This window comes from Octopus bimaculoides, chromosome 1 (genome assembly GCF_046866305.1).
Source record: "Octopus bimaculoides isolate indiv1 chromosome 1, ASM4686630v1, whole genome shotgun sequence".
In the NCBI taxonomy this organism is placed as follows: domain Eukaryota; kingdom Metazoa; phylum Mollusca; class Cephalopoda; order Octopoda; family Octopodidae; genus Octopus; species Octopus bimaculoides.
The window spans coordinates 20,919,069-20,945,296 of record NC_142928.1 but is presented as its reverse complement, the minus strand read 5'-3'; the positions used below and the strand labels follow the sequence as shown (position 1 = coordinate 20,945,296).

The following is a 26,228-nucleotide window of genomic DNA, read 5'->3' as shown; positions in this document are numbered from 1 at the left end:
TTAAAGAAAAATAAAAACTGAAATTTACTTTTTATCAGAATGGATGGTGACAGCTCTGGGTGAGTCCAAGTTGACCAACAACTGTTTGTAAGGCTTGTTTGTGTGTTTAAGGTTGATTTCAGCAATAAAACCTGTGATATTATTGTAGCCCGTCCAGTAAAGTTTCTGATGCTTTTTATCAAGAGCCAGGCAGTCAATGGAGTGGTTGACCTTCACTAAAATCTTCGGTTCAGTCTTTTCTAAAAGTGAGTACATGATGGCTTGCCTGAAACAGATTAATTACAGAAGGTATGTTAAGCACTCAGAGAAAATAATATTAGTCAACCGGAAAATACAGTGATTATAGTGCAACCTGACGATGATATCTGATGTCATCAAACAACAATAATAAAATCAATAATAATAACAATGATGATAACGACGATGATGATACTAATAATTGGAAACCAAGACCTAGGATTGGGAGAGAGAAGAATCCTTAAAGCTTCAAACGTAAGTGTGGTACCTATTGTGATCAGTACATTTGGGACCATCTCAAAAAGTGCAATATTCTGACATCAAAAGCTGCAAATACCAAATTTCATAGGGAGTATTCAGTTGGCAGCAATACTTGGAACAGTTCATGTGTTGAGGAAGGAGTTGTGGGATGGAACTGAGATGTGACTTAGATAAATTAGAAGTTAAGTGAATAAATAAATAAATAATAATAATAATAATAATAATAATAATAATGATGATGATGATGATGATGATGATGTCATTATTTGCCACCAGGATGAAGGATAACCCTTTCTAATTTTGACAGAGGGCCAGCAATTTTGATGGAAGGAGTAAGTTGATTGCATCAACCCCAGTATTTGACTGGTACTTCATTTTATTCATCCTGGAAGGATGAAAGGTAAAGTTGGCCCCAGCAGAATTTGAACTTAGAACATGAGTTAGAAGAAACACTGATAGGACAAAAGGCAAAGTTGATCTTCACAGGATTTGAACTCAGAAAGTAAAGAACTGGAAGAAATATTGCATGAATTTTTGTCCATTGCTCTAACAATTCTGCCCACTAACTACCTTTAATGGTATCTGACTTAGGCACAAGGCCAGCAGTTTTGAGGAGAGGAGTTTGGTCAATATGATCCCAACACTTGTCTGATACTTTATTTTATCAACCTCAAAAGGATGAAAAGCAACATTGCTTGCTTGGTACTTTGATTTGTAATAATAATAGTTTTCCTTACATAAGCACAAGGCCAGAAGTTTTGTGGTGAGGGAACTGTCAAAAGGATTTCCAGCTTTGCCTTACTGGCACTCGTGCCGGTGGCATGTGAACAAAACATTGGACTGACTCCTGTGCAGGTGGCATGTAAAAAACACCATTTGAGTGTGGCCGTTGCCAGTACTGCCGGACTGGCCCGCGTGTTGGTGGCACGTAAAAAGCACCCACTACACTCTCAGAGTGGTTGGCGTTAGGAAGGGCATCCAGCTGTAGAAACTCTGCGAGATCAGACTGGAGTCTGATGTAGCTATCTGGTTCGTCAGTCCCCAGTTAAATCGTCCAACCCATGCCAGCATGGAAAGCGGACGTTAAATGATGATGATGATGATGATTTGAATGATACTTATTTTATTAGCCACAAAATAATAAAAGTAAAAAAATGACCACAGCAGAATTTGAACACAAAATGTAAAAAGCCATTACTAATACTGCATAGACTTTTGTCAGATACTTTGACAATTCTACCAATCCACTATGCTCATTATTATTAGTATTATAGTGGGAAGCTGGCAGAATTGTTAAAGTATCAGACAAAATGCTTAGTGGCACTTGTTTCAGTTCTTTATGTTCCAAGTTCAAATTCTGCTGAGGTCAACTGTACCTTTCATTCTTTTGGGGCAAATGAAATAAGTACCAGTCAAGCACAGGGGTCGATATAATTGACTAGCCCCCTCCCCCAAATTCTCATACCTTGTGCATATGTAGTAAAAGGAGTTATTCATCATCATCATCGTTTAATGTCCGTTTTCCATGCTGGTATGGGTTGGACGGTTTGACTGAGGTCTGGAGAGCCAGATGGCTGCACCAGGTTCCAATCTGATCTGGCAAAGTTTCTACAGCTGGATGCCCTTCCTAACACCAACCACTCCGAGAGTGTAGTGGGTGCTTTTTAGGTGCCACTGGCACAGGAGCCAGTCAGAGGGTACTGGCATCAGCCACGTTCGGATGGTGCTTTTTACGTACCACTGATACTGGCATCGATCATGTTCGGAGAGTGTTTTTTACATGCCACCGGCATGGGAGCCAGTCAAGGGGTATTGGCATTGGCCATGTTTGGATGGTGCTTTATTATTATTATTCAATAATTGTTTCTAACATAGGTACAATGTTAAAACTTGTGGGGGAGAGTGCAGTCAATTAAATTGACCCTAGTGCTTGATTGCTACTCTTTCATCAACCCCTGGAAAGAGGAAAAGCAAAGTTGGCTATGACAGGATTTGAACTTATAATCTAATAGGTCATAACTAAATACTGCAAGGTAGTTAATTTTTCAGTTATTCTACTGTTTCTGCCACTTTGCTACTGTAATAATAACAATAATATTAATAATAATAATAATTATAAAAACATCATCATCAATACTACTACTACTACTACTACTACTACTACTACTACTACTACTACTACTACTGCTACTAATAATAATAATAATGATAATAATAATAATAATAATAATAATAATAATAATAATAATAATAATAATAATGATGATAATGATAAAAAATAATAATAACGATAATGATAATGATAATAATAATAATAATAATAATAATAATAATAATAATAATAATAATAATAATACATTTGTACCCCAGTGTCACTTTGATGGCATGTGTTGCTCTCTCACTCAATAATACCAGTAACACTACTATTAAAAGTAACAGCAGTGTCTGTATGTACTTGTTTTCTATGTAGGTAAAAGTTTATTAAATAAGAATAATTATATTTAATACAATCGTCAGTGTTATTTTGATATTTCTCCATGGAGATAAGGAGAAATTGCTGATAAAATTATTTGAAATACAGAAGGAATATGAAAGAAAGTCAACAATTTAGGTATTTGTAAAATTCAATATGAAATACATATTTTTTTTTTCTTTAGATGGCATATAGGTGAAATACATCTATTTATGGCAGGATGATGAAGATGTCAATGGCTGTCACTGCCACTACCAGCAACAGCAGCAACAGCAGCAGCAGCACCACCACCACCACCACCACCACTACTACCACTACTACCACCATTTTGTTTGTGTTTTTTCATCCATGCAAAGGTTGGACAGGTCTTCTATAATACAACACCTCATCATGTGTGGCAGTCCTTTGTCATTTCTTTTGTAGAATTCAATCTCCTGAGACCATCTTTTATTACTTCTTTATATGTCTTCCTTAGTTCTCCTCCTCCTCCTCCTCCTCCTCCTCCTCCTCCTCCTCCTCCTCCTCCTCCTCCTCCTTTTCCTTCTGCTTGGATCAGTTGGTACTTCTCTCCTGAACTGTCATCCTCTATATGCATCATATGTCTGTGCCATCACAGTCTTTTTCACTCTTGAATAATATATTTGATTACTTTTACACTGAGTTTTCCTTTCAGCCTTTTTTGTCTTCTGCTAGTGGTGCACACTTGTCTTGTTTCTTTCCAGCCAATGCATATCTTCCTCATTCTATGCCTATGTTGCACTACTATGCAATACTACACTTCATATTCAAGCAAAATATACTCTACTCTTCACTTAGAGAAAGAATTAATTTGTTGCAAGCAAAGTAACAACATGAATTTCTTGTACTCCAACCTGACTCAGATTACTAGGTTTTTGGAATACTCACTGGTTATTGGGTTCACCTCAATAACAAAAGCTGTCAACTACAGGAGAGGCCTCCAAACACTTGAAAGAATATATTTCTTTATTGCCCACATGGGGCTAAGCATAGAGTGGACAAACAAGGATATACAAAGGGATTAAGTTGATTACACCGACCGCAGTGCATAACTGGTACTTATTTAATTGACCCCGAAAGGGTGAAAGCAAAGTCGACCTCAGTGGAATTTGAACTCAGTACGTAACGCCAGATGAAATACAGCTAAGCATTTCACCCAGTGTGCTAACAATTCTACCAGCTCACCGCTCCTGAAAGAATATATTTCTTAGGTGCTGCTCTTACCACTGTACATCTGTTACATATGAAAACCTTCTGCCTCAGCCTGTCTGAGCTCCCTGCAACTGTTGTGCAGCCATACTTTACATGGAATACACATTTTTATTACACTTTTTCTGTACATCAAGTATGATCACTTCTCAGATGGTACAACAATCCTATCTTTTTCTTTGATAACTAAAACATGTCTTTGCTAGATTTATTTTGAGGCCTCTTAATTCTAGGTCTTGTTTCCTTGTTTAAATTTTCCTTCTTTAATTCTTCCATTGATCCACTGACAAGAACTAGGCCATTAGCACTAGACTATAGAATATGGCACTCTGTTAAAGACCTTCTCCAAGTCAACACATTCTAAAGGTACTCTGTCTTGATAGAAACCACATCTGTATGTTAGCTAAGCTAATTTTCTTCCTCAATAGTAGCGTTATTCTTTCTGTTACTTCGATAGCTCGGTCCATCTGTTTGATGCAGCTTTAGTTACTTCTTTCTCAAACAACTCCTTTGCCTCTTTTTCAGCTGATCATATGCCAGACGTTGATGATGACCTGTTCTAAGTACTACCTGACTGACAGAGCGGACAACTTGTGCATGTTTTACTTCACAAGATATTTTTAGCATCTCAGTGACTGTCCCTTGTGATCCTATTGCTTTCCTTGCTTTCATATCCTTCCTGGCCATTTTGACTACATTGATGGTAATTTCAATAGCTGATCATTTTGGTCTGCTTGGTAATTTCAATAGCTGATTATTTTGGTCCCTTACTTTCCTATCAATTTTCTTCGTTTGACAACCTCTCTAATAGCATTTCCATGTATAAATGATATGTATAAATGATATATATATATAAATGATATATAGGGGAAATATAGTTAGATATGGTATCTGGGTGAATATATCTATAGAGGTAGTATAGATGTGTAATATTTGCGTATGATTTAAGGTGAAAGTTATTATCGAGAAAGAAATGAAGTAGTATAAAATGAAATGAAAAGCTTAACACTTACTGTCCTTCATGAAGATCACTCCAAAACAGGGTTTTATCTAAATCATTGTAAACCAATGCAACATAGCTGCTGTCTGCATGGCCATAGTGAAGTATATGAACCTTGGAATCAAGATGGTCATCAAGGGCCTTTAGCTTAAGTGTATTTAGATCTGCTACTATTAAGAAATTTTCTGGTTCTGAAATTAAAATGTTAATGAGAATGGACATTAAAACTGCAATCCATTGAATTGAGGCATTAAGTCGATAGTTTGATGTGAGCGAGACACACATGCACAAAAGAATCTATAATTGAGATATTTGACTGTCTGAGGGAAGAAACAGAAAGCATCACAATATTGATAGAAGAGCAAGCAGACATTAAATTATTATATTGATGAATTGATAAATATAATTGTATGATCGTTAAATAATTAGCCCTACTAGTTGAGACCAGTTGTTGCATAGCCCAGTGTAAGTTCTAATTGAGAAGACCTATTTACTGTCTGTAGGACATTTACCTGCTATTTCTAGAAAGTCAAGTGACAATACAGAAGTTCCTTTGTTGGCTTTAGATTAGACTAGTTTAGTGGGGAAGCTATCACATTAATATTATCTCAAAAATAAACTTTAATCTACATAACACTCATATATATGAATAGAACAGTTTTGTTTTTAAAAGGATGAAACATTTAATTTTCTATACCAGAGATATGTAGTTACATCTATGACAGAATTCAATTTATCTCCTCATTCTCTAACATCAAAACTTCAGATAATGTAAGACTAATCATAATCACTTGATGTTCATTTTCTATGAAATCATACATTGGATAGATCTTCTTTACGACAACATCTTGCAACATGTTGCAGTTATTTGTCATCTCCTTTGGGAGATCTGACTTTACCACTTCTTTCTATGGAGATCAGACTTTACCACTTCTTTCTATGGCTTCATGTCTTCTTCTTCTGCAAATTCCTCCCTCTTAGATCACTTGGTATTTTGTTATCCAACTACCATATGCATCACATGTCTATGTTGGTTCCCATCTCTCTCTTGCATGTTACACCTGATAAAATATCAAGGCTAGTTTCCCTATTCTTTCAATGTTTCTTTTAATGAATCAGTCAAAGAAGAAGGGGTACTGCACATGACCTTTGCAGGCCATTACTCCTATACTGGTACGGTTGATATGGTTGATGTCCAACCTCAACATCTACAGATCAATGTTTATGGGATAAAAGTGTGATTAACCAGCATCTTACAAGATAATTGAAGAATTTCTATATGGCCATGCTTAAGTCTTACATTAGAGGGTATCCTCTCCTGCTTTGCAATAGACTCTGGAAATTCTTTGGCCCCTATTGTATTATAGTTCCATTATTCTGGTAGCTGTTGTACTACAGCTCCTCTATACTAGCAAGTATAATGTTATAGCTCTCCCTTACTGTGTTACAGCTTCATTATATTCACAGCTTTTGTGCTACAAGTCTATTATAGCTTTTCTCAAGCAGAGATGATTCATGCTAATTAACAACAACAATAACAGCAAGCATAAAGATGTGTCCGAAGAAAATTAACTAGCAATGGAGCTTCTATATGGTTCCTTGACCTGATAAAAACAGCAACCAAATTTCCCTCAAATCACATCCTACCATCTTACACCCACAGACGAAATAGCCATGACTGGAATAACTTCCAGTATAGGTCTGTTTAGTCAGAATCAACATGTAACAACAACTACTTAGGAATGGTTAATGCTTTCATCATAATGAGGTACTTTCAGATTTGATCAAATTAGATAAATGAATGATACATTCCTCAGTTTTAAATGTTTTCTTAAAATTTTCTCAGACAAGATATTAATAGAATCTAGCAAATGTTGGCAGCAAATTGTAATTTAATTTGAGAAACTAATTATATCTTAAAAAAAGCTTTAAAAAAAACCAAAAAAACTTTGCATAAAGTGATGACTGGTTAATTTTAATGTTTGAAGTAAAGAAGTATAATTACCTTTACAAATGGCCTTATCTGACGATAATATCAGGTTGTATGTATCTGGGCATGAGCAATGGAATCGTTCAGAAGAATAGTCAGCAGGAGTACGAATACATTCATCAGAACAGGCGGCATTATCACATGTTGCATCAGGCTCTGAAATATCAAATGTATATTAGTAAACATCATACATGCACATATATATATACAGATAGATAGAGATAGAAAGTGATATTTAAGAGAGAAAAAGAAATTCAAGAAAGTAATTGTAATAATCCATGATAGAGAAAAACTTCAATGTTACAGAGGAAGTATATTTGACTAGCTGTTTTCTTGCAACAGATAGTTGAAACATCTGGCCATATTAGAAGGAAACCAGTGACTGTGTGTGTGTGTGTGTGTGTATGTCTATATTCAAAATTTATGATGAAAATAACAACATAAAAGACAAAATGAAAACAAAGTGTAATTATTAGTTTAATATTTAATGAAAGATTAAGAAAGTGTAAGTGTATTTAATATTTCAAGCTTAAGCTCTTCTTCAGAAAGATAGGTGGTTGGAAGAGGGAAAAAGTTTAGAAGAAAGCAAACAATAGTGAAAAACAATTTCACACACACACACATATGTAGTAAAGTAAAGATCTCTTTCAATCATGAATGACCATGAAATTGCACCTAGAAAGTTTTCCTCTGAGGCACAAGTCTGGGCAAGGTTGTTTTTATGGAAGACCAGCAGTCGCAATGCATACCAACTTCCCCTCTCCATGTCACCAATGTTAACCAAGGGAAAGGCAAAGGCCAATACAGTTTGGCACCAGTGATGTTACAACTCATTTCTACAGCTGTGTGAACTGGAACAAAGTGAAATAAAGTGTCTTGCTCAAGAACACAACACACAGCTCAGTCCGGGAATTGAACTCACTATCTCATAATTGTGAGCTGATGCTCAAATCACCGAGCCATGTGCCATATATACATGCATCCATTCTCACACACACACACATATATATATATACGCACACACATGTATATATATATATATACACACACATATATTATATACATACATATATATACATACATATATATACATATATACACATACACACACAAATACAGGATGTGGTGAATATATTGTCTAAATTACGCAAAAATGAAAATAACACTGACATGTCATTTTAACAGATATATTTACCAAAATTACATAAAAATATCTTGAAATACTAAAGAGTAAATTTATTCAGTAAAATCACCATTGGCTTCAACCACGGCCTCCAGAAGACTTTGGAATCTCCTGCAACTCATCTAGATGGTTTCCTTGTTTAAATTGGTGAATGCTACCATAATCCTTGCCTTCAGTTCATATTTGGTGTTACAAGGAGTTTTGAGGGTCTCTTGCTCAATTGTGCTCCACACATAATAATCAAGTGGGTTACAGTCTGGGGAGTTAGGTAGCCAGATGTTAGGGGTTATGTGGTTGCAGAGATTGTCTGACAGCCATGACTGGGATCTCCAGCTTGTGTGGCATGGTGCAGAGAGTCCTGTTGCCAGACAAAGGTCTTCCAGCAGCCACCTTCTTGACCCAAGGGCAGCACTACCTCCTCCAAGCACTTGATGTAGGCTTCCGTGTTGTGTCTGAGGCTGTGTAGGAAGATAAATGGAGGCGTAACATTGCCATCACTAGTGATCACTCTAAACATCATGAGGTTTGATTTTTATTACTCTTGGTATATGTTTTGGAGACAATCTCTCCTCAAATTGAAACCCAAACACTCTGCAAAGTTTGTATTGGAGCTTCCGGCACGAATGCCAAACAGTACAGCATGTCATTTCCAAATTTCTGGTAGGGTGAATTGCATCATGGTGCTGTTTTTCTCACAGATGGTACCCGACTGATTCTACTGTACCGTAGCCAACAAAAACAAAAACAAAAACAAACAATGCACATCTGTGAAATTAAAAATATAAAATGGCGACAATTTACCAATTGCACCCAGTATGCACACACATATACACACACACATACATATATACATATATATATAATCATCCTCATTGTTTAATATCTATTTTCCATAATGTCATGGGTCGCTTGATTCAACAAGAACTGGTAAGTCAGAAGGCTGCTTTTGTATGGCTTCTATGATTGGATGCGCTTACTGATGCCTATCACTTTACAGAATGTACAGGGTACTTTTATGTGACACCAGTGGCAGTGAGGTCACCAAGTAACTTGCAAGACAAGACCTCTCAACTGAGGAAGGAGTAGTACTGAGGGACAGATATAGGTGTCTTGTAGTACACGAGGTACAGAGCTACATCAGGTGGTGAAAAATGGAAAGGAGAGAGAAAGAGAGAGAGAGAGAGAGAGAGAGAGAGAGAGAGAGAGAGGGGCAAATAACAGGCTTCTTTCAGTTTCTGTCCATCAGATCCACTCACAAGGCTTTAGTGTATAACAGAAGACACTTGTCATAGGACTGAATCTGAAATCAAGTAGTTGGGAAGCAAACTTCCTAACTTTACAGCAATGTCTGCACTTATGTATGAGTATATAATACAGATTTAGTTGATATGTGTTGCAGGTTGAGTAACCGTGTGTGTGTGTGTGTTAGAAGAACAGACAGAAGGTAACTATAATGAAAAGGTGCAAAAAAGATAGTAAGAGTTACCTGAAGAAATTTGTCGATGGGAATAATGAAGTCCTGTGGGTTTAATTCCTGTAATTAGAGGGCTTTTATTGAGAGTGGACTTCTTTAAGTTATACTGGAATATGAAGCCTTCTGTATCCTCTTCTGTTGACCAATCAGTGTAATATAAAGTATCATCTTGTTGAGTAATTCCACGAGGAAGCTGGAGAAAGAATAGAAAGAAAAATAACATTTTGGTAACTATGTTAAGTAGAACATTTCTCACAAGTTGATGCTGTTTTTTTTTACAATACCAGTTAAGCATCAAGCTTATCAATGTGGAACAAGAGCAAGGAAAAGTCAAGGTCATTGTTCCTCCTCAGAAGAAGAATGACCACATGTTGAAAGGTCAATTTTAAGATGACAGACCTGACTATAAGGACATCTAGTAAAGCGGGAGCTTATATAATCTATGGCGACAAGAAATTCCATTTAAATAAAATTACACCAACAGCGAGATGAAAAGTCATTATTGTAAAAATTAATTCTGGTCAAGAAAGGCAAGGGAGATTACCCAAGAATTTAAATTAGAAATAATTTAAAAAGGAATGTAGACAAGCAATAGGGAGTGAGTTTGATCAGAATGATAACTGAATAAGGCATGATTAATGTATTGTGACTAATAATTCTTTCTAGTTTTGGTACCATGCCAGAAATTTTGCGGGGATGAGTTAGTCATTATCATTGACTTGACTGATATGTATTTTACTAACCCAGTAAAGATGAAAGTAAAGTTTGACCCGAGACTGTAAAGAGCTGGAAGAAATACTGCTTTGCATTTTGTCTGATGAGCTAAAAATTCTGCAAACTTGCTGTCTTGTGCATGACCAATGATGATATCAGAAAGGATATAACAGATATTATAACAATAATATCAGTTTGAGAGTTATGATTACAACAATAACACAAGCCATTACAACAAACATGACATCATAAATCCATCAAGTGACAATAATCAGTTATACTTCGGTTCCCGCAACGAGGAGGGAACCAGACTGCTGGAGTTCTGTGACGCAACCGATCTTATGGTCTGCAATACCAACTTCAGGAAACCTGCCAGTCACCTAGTCACCTACCGCTCCGGCAGATACTCTAGCCAAATCAACTACATCCTCGTCAGAAATAGGGAAAGAGGGCGGCTTATAAATGCCAAAACCTACCCTGGCGAAGAATGTACCCCACAACATAGATTAATAGTTAGCGACTTTGGGATCAAGGCAAAATGGGTGCCCAGAATTAGACCGGCTTGGAGGAGAAGGGTGTGGAAGCTTAAAGACCCTGCAAATGGACAGAGACTTAGAGACAAGTTACTTGAAGCATTTAACGAAATAGAAGGGGATATAGCATCATACAACGTGGAAGACAATTGGAGATTTCTGCGGGACAACCTGTTGAAAGCCACCGACCAAATTTGTGGGTGGTGTAAGGTCCCCTCTCGACCCAGAGTAACGTGGTGGTGGAACAAGGAGGTAGACAGGGCTATTAGACAAAAGAAACAGGCTTGGAAGGACTGGAAGAACGGTGGTAGCAGGGAATTGTACCAATGTGCCAGAAGGGAGGCTAGGCGACAGGTTTATTTAGCCAGAGGGGAAGCAGATAAGAAAAGATTTGCCAATGTTCTGCGCCGTGAGGACCAAAGACTCGAGGTATTTCGTGTTGCAAGACAGTGTAGGAGAGAGAATAGTGATGTTGTAGGAGAGAAATGTGTTCGCATGGATGATGGTACGCTTGCACTAAATGAGGATGCAAAGAAAGAGGTCTGGAGATGCCACTACGATAGATTGCTTAATAAAGAAAATGAATGGGAGGAAGAGAGCCTGCCGTATGTCGACCCAATAGAGGGACCAGCTATCCGAGTTGATAATACCAGGGTAGATAAAGCAATTAAGAGTATGAAGACCGGGAAAGCCCCCGGCCCATCAGGAATCACTGCAGAGATGCTCAAAATATCTGGCAGTGTTGGCTATAGCCTAGTCACCCGTATTATGAACCAGGTGATACACGAAGGAGTCATACCCAATGACTGGTGTAGCAGCATCATAGTCAACTGCTACAAAGGTAAAGGTGACGCTTTAGATACAAATAATTACAGAGGCATCAAGCTGTTAGATCAGGTTATGAAAGTTACAGAGAGGGTCATAGCCCAACTAATTAGGGAGCGAATCAATTTAGATGAGATGCAGTTTGGGTTCGTGCCAGGTAAAAGCACTACTGATGCCTTATTTCTAGTGAGACAGCTGCAGGAGAAATACCTAGCTAAGGATAAACCTCTGTACCTGGCTTTCGTTGACATGGAGAAAGCCTTTGACAGGGTCCCCCGATCCCTTATCTGGTGGTCAATGAGGAAACTTGGGATAGAAGAATGGTTAGTGAGAGCTGTGCGAGCCATGTACAGAGATGCTGCCAGTAAGGTGAGGGTTGGAAATGAGTACAGCAATGAATTCCGGGTAGAGGTAGGGGTCCACCAAGGTTCCGTCCTCAGCCCCCTCTTATTTATCATAGTCCTCCAGGCAATCACAGAGGAGTTCAAGACAGGTTGCCCCTGGGAGCTCCTCTATGCTGATGACCTTGCCCTAATTGCGGAGTCACTGTCAGAACTAGAGGAGAAGTTTCACGTGTGGAAGCAAGGTCTAGAATTGAAGGGCCTTAGAGTCAACCTAGCTAAAACCAAAATCCTAATAAGTAGGAAGGTAGATAAAACACAAACCCCTTCAGGTAGATGGCCCTGCTCAGTATGTAGAAAAGGAGTAGGTAGTAACTCTATAAGATGTACCCGGTGCAAGCTATGGACACATAAGAGGTGCAGCAACATCAAAGGCAGGTTAACTAGCAAGTTAGTTTTTGTTTGTGGCAGATGTTCAGGTGCAATAAAAACTGTAAACAAACAGGAAACAACTTCTATCTCATTCCAGGGTGAAAAACTAGAGGTAGTCGATAGCTTCCGCTATCTGGGCGACCAAGTTAGTAGTGGGGGTGGGTGCGCTGAAAGTGTAGCTGCTAGAATAAGAATAGCCTGGGCAAAGTTTAGAGAGCTCTTACCCCTGCTGGCGACAAAGGGACTCTCACTCAGAGTAAAAGGCAGACTGTATGACGCATGCATACGAACAGCCATGCTACATGGCAGTGAAACATGGGCTGTAACTGCTGAGGACATACGTAAGCTCGCAAGGAATGAAGCCAGTATGCTCCGTTGGGTGTGTAATGTCAATGTGAATACCCGTCAGAGTGTAAGTATCTTGAGAGAAAAGCTGAACATTAGAAGCATCAGTTGTGGTGTGTAAGAGAGACGATTGCGCTGGTATGGACATGTGGTGAGAATGGATGAGGATAGCTGCGTGAAAAAGTGCCACACCCTAACAGTTGAGGGAACCCGTGGAAGAGGTAGGCCCAGGAAGACCTGGGCTGAGGTGGTGAGGCAAGACCTTCGTACATTGGGCCTCACCGAGGCGATGACTACTGACCGAGACCTTTGGAAATGTGCTGTGCGTGAGAAGACCCGGCAAGCCAAGTAAGATCGTTGCCAGTGCCCCTGGACTGGCTCTTGTGCGGGTGGCACATGAGATGCACCATTTTGAGCGTGGCCGTTGCCAGTACCGCCTGACTGGCTCCCGTAGGATTTTCGAGTGAGATCGTTGCCAGTGCCCCTGGACTGGCTTGTGCAGGTGGCACATAAAAGACACCATTTCGAGCGTGGCCGTTTTCGTGCGGGTGACACGTAAAAGCACCCACTACACTCTCTGAGTGGTTGGCGTTAGGAAAGGCATCCAGCTGTAGAAACTCTGCCAAATTAGATTGGAGCCTGGTGTTGCCATCCTGTTTCACCAGTCCTCAGTCAAATCGTCCAACCCATGCTAGCATGGAAAGCGGACGTTAAACGATGATGATGATGATGATGATGATAACAAATATCTGTAATGATATCAGTATAATGCACATGGCCATAATTACATAATATTTTCAATAATAAATGTATTAGTATAACATTCTACAGTGAATTTGATAAAATTTTCTGGCTTCATAATTACCAATCTGTGATGCTCTACAATGATAACCAAAATTATCCTGAGCCAAGTAACCCTGTCTCTTCCTGGTTAACAGTACTAATACCAATTTTAAAGTGTGAAACTTTCTAAAGGTAATCAAAATTCTTGCTAATCAAGGAAACTTTCTCTAGCTGTCTAGTTGCAGATATTCCAGTCTAAGAGTATAAGGCTCTCCAATAATAATGAAAAGAAACCTTGTCTCACTGGCTATCTAACTGTAGAAGAGACTAATATATGTATGTGATTATCTCCAATGGTAACCAATCTAAAGCTCTATAATGATAACATAAGGCCTCTTAAAACAAAAGACCCTGTTTCTTTAATTGCAGTAGTATTGATCTAAAAGTGTGGTCACACTAAAATAAGAAACATTTATGAAGAAACTGTAAATAGCTTGTAATTTACATTATATTGGCTGCTGGTTTAATTTCCTTGGACACCAACCCACTCATACAAATGTGTTGATATTTATATTAAAATCCCATGAAAGAGATAAAATTTCAGTTAGTCATTATGTGTGTAATATATATTGGGCTGAAAGTGACCAATATCAAAACCACATCATCTGTTGTACCTTTCCTTTTTTAAGATGGTGGGGTATGATATGAGGCAGGTTTGGCTGTTATTTCTAGCTGGTTGACTGAATATATAGAGACACCGAAGTTGACTAGATATCTAATATATAATACATTATTATTGTTTAGCTCTAATGAAGCAAACCTATGATTAAAGGCATTCCAACCATGGCCATTCTGTCTTTTTTCATTCAATCAATGTATTTAGATTTATAATTATGCAGTGTCTCCTTCTAATGGAAAATGGACGTTAAATGATGATGAAAATGATTTTGATTATATTGAAAATTAATTGAAATACAAGCAGTCTCTTCATTAGAAATATAGTAACAAATGTGGTAAAATTCTAGCTTACAGTTCACACATTTAACTGGGTACATTATTGTATAGATTAAGTGCATCTGTTCCCTTATCTAGGTAAATCTTGAATATACTGGATATATGAATAATCGATTTAAACTGAACTCCTTCATTGGTTCTTGGAAATGATGATGATGGTAGCAGTAGAGGTTGTGAAGAAGATTATGGTAGTACTGGTGAAATTGATGATATGATGAAGACAACTGTTAACAATAACAGTGTTGATGATGATGACAATGATGTTGTTGATGAATGTAGTGGTGGTGTTGGTGGTGAGGATAATGGTGATAGTGCTGATAAAGATGACATGATGGTGGTGATGGCAATGGTGTTGATGAAGATAATGATGGTGGTGGTGACAGTGATGATGATGACATGTTTATAAGGGATAAGATAATAATGATGATAATGATGGTGGTGAACATGATGAATAACGATGGTGAGAATTAGTTAATTAATTGTGACACTAAAATAAAATCCAAACCCTGGGGGTCTGTGTCAGCAACAATTAATCAAAAAGGAAATTTTGCTGAATATCGAATAATCAAATAAAATCAATTGACATGAGGAGTAGAAAAAAAAAATCTATCATTTCTAACTCTTGGTCAGTAGAAGAAGACATAGTCTCTATTGAAGGATTTAAGAACCTGGAGAGTTAGATTCTTTTTACTTCTGATGCCAATTGATTTTATTTGTTCTAAGAAAGAACTGCTTTAATTTTGAGAACATACCTTGAGGTCAGTAGACACTGGAAACCGCTTCCACTCATTAGTAGCCATATTGAATAACCATATCTGTGGTCCAGATGTTTTATTCTGATAATTAGAGTCTGTCACATAGAGTTGACCATTATCAATAGTTAACCCATTAGGGCTACTTAAATCTTCACTCTTGAGAATTTCAATCTCAGAACCATCCAAAAATGCTCTGGCAATCTTTGGTTCTGTACCCCAGTCAGTGTAATACAGGTAGCTGAAGTTTTGAAAGGAAAAAATTGATAATTTAAAACAACATACGAAAATATAGGAAATAAATCAATATAGTACATAAGCTAAAGATGGCAAAATATTTTAACCAGGCATGTCAAAATCTTAATATCTTTAATACTTAACCCTGCTATTGAAATGTCACATTCTCTACAACAAGAAACTTGTTCTGCTCTGGCCCTTTTCCCTCATACTTTATCCCTCTCCTCTTACTTATCTCCTAACAATAGTACACACCCACCTCATTGGGGTTTGTACTGTTGCAGACTACATGGTGATCTTATAGTGCAGGTGGCATGAAAAATGCACCTGGTACTCACTATAAGGTAGTTGGCAACAGGAAGTGCATTCAGCTGTAGAAACCATGCCAAAGCAGACACTGGAGCACAATGCAGTCTTTGGGCCCACTGATTCTGTCAAACCATCCAACCTATGCCAGTAAGGAACATGGGTGTTAAATGGTAATGATAATAATATATCTATCTTAATTTTAGATTAATTGCTTATAAAAAGCTCAATTATGGTGAAGCTAAACAATAATAAATGAATAATATTAATAGTAATAGTAGTAGCAGTAGTGGTAGTAGTTGCAGCAGCAGCAGTTTAGTCACAAGTCAGCCTTAACCCTGTAGATTTATGATCAAAAGCACCATAGTAGTGATCAACCTATCTTTTATTCAAACATATTGTATCCAATGTGTTCTTCCTTTCTTCTTCTTTTTCTAAAAATGATAATGTGTGATTTGAGAGAGATTTGGCTGCTATGTCTAGTTGGTTGAATGATCACATAGGCTCCCAAGTAGGCACAAATGCCTGGAGTTTGTAATATAATATATTCAGTCGTTGTTATTTAGCCCTAAGTCAGCATTGATTAAGTAGCTTATAGTTAGCGGCAGTCAAATATGGTCAGCCAGTCAATTTTTACTTAGAGATAGGGTATCTCAGAACTCTAAACTATTCAATACATCCTTGCTTTTTTGTTTTGTTTTGTTTAAAGCTGGTGAGGAATAATTTGAGGGTAGCAAATCAAGCAACCATAGGGATGTTCCCTTGCTGGCTTGTCAAAAGATCTGTTAGCAGTTTTAGTGCTAAAACTGTTTTAAAATGTTAAAACTGTGAAAGAAGTAATGAGGGAATATTTAAGCAAGTTAACTTGTAATAACCATCATTAAATTAGTGTTAACTCATTTAATACAGGAAGAATCATTACAAGGCTAATCAGAAATAATTATGTACTGAGCAAAGAAAAACAAAAAACAAGTAAATTATTTCTTCTATTTTCTTAAAAACTCTTTTACTGGCTTCAGTCACTAACTGTTGCTATGTTGGGGCATCACCTTGAATGTTTAGTTTTTTTAGTCAATCGTATCAACCACAGTACTTCATTCATTCTTTTATAGATCTCTGTTTCTTGACATTACCCTGCTACTTGTATTGGAGCTTGAACCAGAGAAGGAAAACTGAAAATAAGAGGTGGGTGCTATTGTTACAACACTACAAGTCAAAGCTCAGAGGATAACTAGGTCAGAAGCATAGACAATGATCCTCACAGTCACCAAATTCAGACAGGGGTCAGTGAGACAGATATGAAAGCAAGAAGATGAGACCTCACCTCCTCCAGTATAGAGCTGACCAGAGGCTGTCAGCAGCATGATGGGCTGAAGCCTAGAGAAAGAAGGGAAACCACTGAGGACAACAAGAATGGGGGGAAAAAAAAGTGAAAAAGAATCCATCTTCAAGGAAAAGCTAAACTTCCGGGTTGTCCAAAATGAAAACCATGATCTATAATGGAAATACCAAAAAACCTAAAAAAAAAAGAAACAACTACTGTATCATCATCATCATTTAACGTCCGCTTTCCATGCTAGCATGGGTTGGTCGATTTGACTGGGAACTGGCGAACCAGCTGGCTACACCAGACTCCAATCTGATCTGGCAGAGTTTCTACAGCTGGATACCCTTCCTAACGCCAACCACTCCAAGAGTGTAGTGGGTGCATTTTACGTGCCATGGGAAGAGGGCCAGTTTGGCGGTACTGGCAACGGCAACACTCATATGGTGCTTTTTACATGCCACCTGCACAGGAGTCAGTGTAATGTTTTGTTCACATGCCACCGGCACGAATGCCAATAAGGCATCCATCCAAAGATCATAGATAACTGATAGAAACCCAAACAATGGTTTAATGATAATAAGAAGGAAAACTATGTACTATCCAGAGGATGTAGGAGACCTTGCAGTTTGGACAAAATTGATGATGCTCTTGGCAAATTTCAAAGGATCCAATACAAGGCAAGTCAGAGAGGAAGGTGGTCAGAGTGGCTGCTCACCTCTTAGTTTTTTTTCACTTAACCTTTTATTGTATGAGACATTTTGCATTACATGTTTAGATCTTGTGGCCAGCGATTATAAGAAGAGTTGAGGGGGGATGTAGTTAATCACATCAACCACAGTACTAGACTGGTATTCTTTTCTATCAACACCAGAGGAATGAAAGGCAAAGCTGATCTCAGCAGGATTTGAATCCAGAATGTAGACAGAATAAATATATTGCAAAGCATTTTATATATGTATATATATATATATATATATATATATATATATATATATATATATATATATATATATATATAGATATATATATATATATATATATATATATATATATATATATATATATATGTACCTTTCCTACATTGGACACTAAACTCCGCTTGCGAAGACTTGTTGAGGCAAGTGAAATTGAACTAAATTTGACAACTGGCACCCGTGCCAACGTCGTCTCCTTCATTGGACACGAAACTCAGCTTGCGAAGACTTATTGGGGCAAGTGAAAGCGAAGTCGGGATAGCACCTGTACCCAGCGTCGCCTTTCTGGCACTTGTGCCCATGACATGTGTAAGGATTTTCGAGTGAGATCGTTGCCAGTGCCCCTGGACTGGCTCTTGTGTGGGTGGCACATAAAATGCACCATTTTGAGCGTGGCCGTGCCAGTATCACCTGACTGGCCTTCGTGCGGGTGACACGTAAAAGCACCCACTACACTCTCTGAGTGGTTGGCGTTAGGAAGGGCAGCCAGCTGTAGAAACTCTGCCAAATCAGATTGGAGCCTGGTGTAGCCTCCTGGTCCACCAGTCCTCAGTCAAATCGTCCAACCCATGCTAGCATGGAAAGCGGACATTAAACGATGATGATGATGATGATGATTTTGAATAACATTTTAATGATTCTACTAATCCCTCATTCTCTAATCCTTTCTAGTATAGGCACAAAGCCTGAAATCATGTGTGTGTGTGTGCGTGTGTGTGTGGTGGGGGCTAGTTGATTATATTGATCCCATTGCTCAACTGGTACTGATTTTATTGACTCTGAAAGAACGAAAGGCAAAATTGACCTCAGTGACATTTGAACTCAGAAAGTAAAGACAAATGAAACGCCACTCAGCATTTTGTCTGGTGTGCTCCCCCACCCCCGCCAACAATTCTGCCACTAGTTTTCAAGGGAGGGGGTTAGTAAACACCATTGACCCCCCCCCCCCGCGCACTTGACTACTAGTTTTGTTTACTGATCCTAGAACGTAAAGAACTGGAAGAAATACTGCAAAGCATTTCCTCAAATGCTTTAATGTTTCTGCCTTCATAATAATAATGATGATGATGATGATGGTGATAGTGATGGTGATGATGATGATGATGATAATTGTCATCATCATCATCATCATCATCATCACTGTTTATTTCTTTAACTCTTTAATTATTAAATTATTTGGTATGAGGGTCATTTATCTCACTCTTGTGACATATTCACTAACCTCTGTCACATCTGTCCAGTTCTTTAAATGGTCAGTTCTTTATTACATGATCAGTTTGTTTTATTACTTATATTTGTTAATTTCTGTGTTTATTTTAATTAATTAATTTATTATTAAATTAATTAATTCTATTTAGTATATGTTTGAGAATTTCTTTGAGAAATAACAGAATAGAGAAAACAAGCCTTCATTAACACTTCATTACACACAGACACACCTACACATATACAAACACACACAAACACACACACACACGCATGCATGCACACACACGCACACACATATACAATCATACAAGTACACTTGCAAACACACACGTTTAAGCACACATGCAAACACACTTACAAGTACACAAAGAAACATGTAGAATACACTGGAAATGTGTGTGTGTGATGTGGTGCTTTCTAGCCACAAATCAACTCTGATCTATGTGTTCCCATATTTCATATACTGTGTAAGATTTTGTCCTGTATTTGCCTCCATTCTTCTCTTTACCCTTCATCACTTTTTTTTATGTAAACCCCCATACAGATTGTAAATTGTCCTTGTAATGTCCTCCTCACCACTTGCCTCAGAGGGAATAACCATTATTATTATTACCCTTATTACCTCTGCCTTAGCAAAGGTGGAGGTATTGTTTTCAGTTGTGTTTGTTTGTTTGTTTGTCCGTGGACAAGATATCTCAAGAACCGCTGGATAGATTCGGATGAAACTTTCAGGGATGTTTGGCCTTGTGACTGGCACGGTCTCATTAGATTTTGGGATCAATCTGGTACCAGACAAGGATTCTGGATTATTTTTCCAATTTTTTTTACTTGTATTTTTACTTTTTTTTACATGTATGTGTAAAATCACACAGTACACGCACACACATATACACATTTTCAGCATTGAACATTACTATCCGATTTCCATCGTATACACACACGCTGGGGCTATGGAATTTTTAGATGTGGAAGAGGTGGGGGAAAAAAACGATGGAGGTGTTAATGGGCATCACTTCACAAAAGTTCCAGGACTGCTTTGAACACTGGAAAATGCATCTAGACTCTAATACATTGCTTCAAATGGAGAAAATTTTGAAGGAGATAAAAGTGTAAACATGTAAAATTAAGTTAATAAAATAATATAAAATTCTGGTTTCTTTTGGGTACCGCCTCATATGAATGATTTTATTGTATGAATGAATGGGCAAAATATTTAAAAAAAAAAAGCACACTAGGGGAATGGGTCCAAACAGAAGGCTTTGCTCAGGTTTACAAGGGATTCAAAGGTGCTTACATCATGGATGAATTCTACTGAATGACCTGGTGGAGGACCAAGTAGATGATATGTGAAAAGAGGATGAGAAAATAAGCTTCAAATGTAAGAATCAGGAGAGGAAGTTAGAGTTGTAAGCTGCTCTAATCCAATCTAAGAGGCATTTTCTTAAACGTGTTGGTCTTCCTTATTAGTTTTTATTTGAATTTTATTTGTATTTATCTATTGATAATTGTATACACACACACACACACACACACACGTATATATATATTGTATATATTTATTTGCTTCAAAATTTTAAGGTCTTTATATTTTGTATAACACACTTTCTGCAAGCCACTTCGTTTTTATATAACAGTATTTGCATATTCTGACACATCCTATAAAACCTCCTGTAACATATTGTTGTATGAATGAGACTCTTGTGACCAATAAATGAGAGAATTAATATTATTATTATTATTATTACTATCATATTATTGTTGTTGCTGTTGTTGTTATTATATGGTAGTAGAATACATTAAGTTGGAAATCTGTGATTTAATCAAATATTCTAAAATAACTATTTCTTCAAAGAATTTTAGAATGTGGTCATCAACAATTTCGATATGAATTAAAATAAACCTTACAGTGTAGCCATAAACAGGTATAGATACACACAGTCAGATTTAACCCAATACATGCATGCACTTGTGTACATATGTATATATCCTCACACAAACACACATACAAATACAGATATATATATATAAAAGCATTCATACACACACACACATACACATGCATATACATATAGGTACACACACACACAACACACACAAATATATATACACACAGAAATAGAATCATGTTGTTAGAAATATAGGCTACACATAGAAGTGCAAGCAAACATTGGGTTGAATCAAAATTTTTTTGATTTTTGCTGATGGTTTTTAGCAACTTGCATCTCCATGTTATATCATTACTTTAATACAACTTATTGTCCAATCATTGCTTAGTTGTTTATTCTTTATTTTCACCATCATCATTTAACATCTGTTTTCCAAGCTGGTATGGGTTGGATGGTTTGACAGAAGCTGACCAGCTGAAGGGCTGTCCATAGCTTGCACTGGGTACACCTTATAGAGGTTCTCCTGACACCTTTTCTACATATTAAGCAGGGCCATCTCCCTTGAGGTTTTTTGAGATTTGTCTGTTTTCCTACTTATCAATACTTTGGTCTTTGATAAATTAACTCTAAGGCTCTTTGATTCCAGACCTTGCTTCTATACTTGAAATTTCTTCTCTAGTTTGGTAAATATTTATTGTTTATTTTACAGGTTTGGTAATGAGTAATCTAAAAATTACAATTAGAGCCATTTTGTGCTACATGCAGGGAAAAGGACCAAGTGGGTGACAGCAAAAGAAATTAACGATGTGGAAAGCCCAGGAACTGTCAACAAATGTGTGGTACAAAACTGGTTCACACATTTCAAAGAAGGTGACATCAACCTCAATGACAATCTGAGGTCAGGGAGACCTTCAGTTGTGGAAGATGAGGCCTTGCTGGAAATAGCTAAGCAACAGCCAAGCTCAAGCATTCATATATTGTTGGCAGAACTTGGTCCTTTACAAAGCACTATCAGTTGATACCTCCATTAGCTTCGCCTTGTGAACAGATAGTTAAGAAACTCCTCATGAACTGACTAATGATCAGGTTCAATGACATGTGAACATTTGTAGACAATTGCTGGAAAATCATTGAGATGCCCGTTTCTGGTGTCAAATTGTAACTGGGGATGGAAATGCATCTATAATCCTAGTAAGAGAAATTAGTGGCGTTCAGTGTGGTTTGAATGGAAGGTCATACTGTGAACACTAACTTTTATGCTTTACAACTGCAGCAAGTATATGAAGCTTTGGAAGCCTGTTTCCCAGTATTGGTCAGTCAAATACACACACTTCTAGAGCATGACAATGTTCCAGCACACACTACCAATGTGTACATAAACTTGAGGAACTCAGCACAGACTTGAGGAACTTGAGGAGCTGGAAGTGCTGTCCCACCTTGCCTAAAATCTAAATACCTTGCACCATCAGATTACCACCTTTTCTGAGTCATGGCTCATTTCCTGCATGGTAGAGATTCAACAATGTGGATGAGGTTGAAAACGTGTGTAGGGAGTTCTCTGCTTCTAAACCAGCCAAATGGTGTAAGCATGGAATTGAGCATCTGGCACAATGATGGCAACAGACAATGGAATGTAATAGGATATATTTTAATGAATAAACACTCTACGTATGTAATTTTTCTGAACTATTAATTAAAACTTGAAACAACATTTAACTCAACCTGGTATATAAACATAGACATAGATAGACACTGAACTTCACAACTATATCAGACAAAAATATAATGGATGTAGCAAATAGTTTAACCATCTTACTACAAACAGACAACTTTTATAAATTCTGATAGTCATTCACAGAAACCACATATTGTTGGAGTGGGGACAGTATCAAGAAAGATTATTCTCCTTTTTTAGTGTCTGAAAACACTTTAATTTTGAAAACCATACAGTGTACCAATTGTCTTTTTACTTGCACCCCCTCCAAATACATATATGTAAGGTAGCCAAATGGGCAAGTCATGATAGATTGTCTTGTGATATTCATTCTAGCTCTTTGTGATCAGAGTTCAAATATTACACAGTCAACTTTGCCTTTTATATTTTTGGTATCAATAAATAAAGTACTAGTCATGTACTGCAGTTTATTCTCTTCTTTCTATTTCTCCTTCCTTCTGTTTGTTTATCTGCCTTTCTGGAAAAAATTAGCTGAGATCTGATCTGGAGAGGAATGAGCTATGGCAGGTCTATGAATGCTTAAGACATGTTGTGTTTCATAGCAGTATTTCTACAACTCCATCAAGAGTTGAAAGACCCTCCACACACATAGACACGTGTAGATACATTAAGATGTACACACTCACATACAAGGGACACACTCACATACCATAAAACAACAAAGGAGCCTCTGTTGAGTTACTGAAAGAATCCATATGTAATCGTTTGACATGCTAGAAATTGCAGCCAAATCTTCCTCAAATCACATTCCATTCTATCATGTTCAATAAGGAAAGAACACATTAAATAATGTAGTGTTACATATATAAAAAAAAAAGAAGATGATCATGACTAGAATACCTGCTATCATAAGTCAACTTGACTATGGTTGACCTGGTGCTTAATAACAACAACAACACACAAATACAGTGCTAGGAGCACAGACACATGATCCTTTCTTTAAGTAATTGCAAAAAAAACAAAAACAAAAACAAACAAAAATACACCAAACAAACAACTCACCCATTCTGGTTATCAATAGTGATGCCACGAGGCTTCTGTAAGTCAGTAATAATGGTTTGCCGTATTCTACCATCCAAACTAATCATCTCAATGGTATGAGAAGAACAGGTTGACCCATCAACTCCATGGAAGTCTAGACCAAGGTTAGTGAAGTACAGACGTCTCTGTAACCAATCAATTGCTAAACCTGTGAGAAATGAAAGTAATTCTTTAGCTACTATATTGTCAACCCCTGTTATAGGGTGATGAAGAAATAGAATAGTGATATATATTTATGGTATATAAACACAGTATATAAAGTAGTTTGAGGTTACTATAATACATAAATAAAACATATAGAGTAGCATGAAGTTGTTTGAACTTAGCCATTACTCACAAGTGAGTATAACTTGATAGCTAGTATCATACTTTTGCTAATTGTTTTAGGTGCCTATGTTGTTGTGAAGAGACATAGACACTATTTGCATTATACTGCACTTGACTCAGTGGAACATTTAGGATGTGGCCAGCTGGAGGGAGAGTGGGTTATATGTCTGTTGGTACACATTTTCTGATGAGCAGACTGGAGTAATGTAAAATGATGTGCTTTGCTGAAGGATACAATGCACTGCCTAGTCCCCAAATCAAGCTCATGACTTTATGACTGTAAGCTCAACACTCCTAATGGCTAGGCCATGCTTTTTCACTAAGGTTACTATGATACATAAAAATAGCTTATAAAATAATAAGAAATAAAGTAATAAGTTATTAGTGTGGAGGTGTGAATATACACACACATAAGGCTAGCAGATAGTGCCTTAAAATGCAGTCACTGCAGCTGAGACTGTCATTCACCTGTAAGTCTGTATGATCACAGCAGATGCTGCTCTGCCAACAAAATTGAAGCAAGCTTTTCCAGGAACAGATCCATGGTCTTGCAAGACTAACAGATGCCTCTGATATATAAATATAAAATTATAGTTTCAGAGTTTATAGAGTAGTGAGGAGAAACAGTGTAATGGTAAGTTACAATGATAAATAAACAAAATTTGAAAAGAAGAGGAAATATAATAACAATAAGTTTTTATATAATATAAAGAGATTTTATAAAATGGCAAAATGAAATAAAGTAATAAGTTACTATGATATATATATGCATATATTTATATATTATTTATATTATATTATATTATATTATATTATATTATATTATATTATATTATATATATATATATATATATATATATATATATATATATATATATAAACAGTAAATACAAGGAATAATGTAATTGTGAGGAAAATAAGAAAATATGGCATTTCTTAAGAAAGAGATAAAATAGAATTCTTTTCTTATGAGGTTGTTTTTTAATAATTCAGTTATGAATTTATTGGAGTTATCTTGAAAAACAGGTCTAGTCTTTTATTGAATTGATTACTGCAAAGATTTGGTTTGATCTCTGTTGATGCTGACATTATTATTTTGTTCCTTAATTCTAAAAAAAAAAAAAACTTTACTTTCTTATGGTTTAGTCAGAGGTTAAATGGCAACACTCATGTATCTTTTTTAGGGTCTCTGTCACTAGCAGGAGAAAAAGAGTAAGTTATCCTCAGACTGGCCTACCTGGTCCTAATTGCTTGCAACAGAGGGAAAACCACTGCAATCATCCAAGGATCAAATGGTTGTGTTAAACAAGGTGATAGATTAAATTTACTTCTAAGAAAAGATTACAGCCTATTTAAGGGGCTTCTACACACTTCTCAGCTACCAAATTTCACATACAAGACCTTGGCTAATTCAAACTTATGATAAAATAATACTTTCTCACTGATAACAGTGTTTTTTGTATTTTAGTCCCAACAGAGATTAAAAAAAAAATATTCACCTAGTTTAGATATTTCATTTATTAAAAAAAAAAAAGAACCCTCCAAACACCCAGTGTTCCCAGCACCTACTTGACATCTGTCACCTCCTTTATGAGATCGTTA

At 36.9% G+C, this 26,228-nt stretch overlaps 1 protein-coding gene across 2 annotated transcripts in view; it reads right to left on the bottom strand.

The window, feature by feature from the left end:
* The window catches only part of LOC106873594 (uncharacterized), a 699,525-nt gene that overhangs the window by 46,628 nt on the left and 626,669 nt on the right, over positions 1–26,228 (bottom strand). For both annotated transcript variants that reach the window (XM_052965587.2, XM_089348962.1), the window contains exons 10-15: positions 24,261–24,447; positions 15,585–15,825; positions 9,858–10,038; positions 7,204–7,344; positions 5,212–5,389; positions 29–265 (exon numbers count right to left, since the gene is read on the bottom strand). In XM_052965587.2, the coding sequence (XP_052821547.1) occupies positions 29–265; positions 5,212–5,389; positions 7,204–7,344; positions 9,858–10,038; positions 15,585–15,825; positions 24,261–24,447 (1,165 nt within the window). The remainder of the gene's footprint in view (positions 1–28; positions 266–5,211; positions 5,390–7,203; positions 7,345–9,857; positions 10,039–15,584; positions 15,826–24,260; positions 24,448–26,228) is intronic.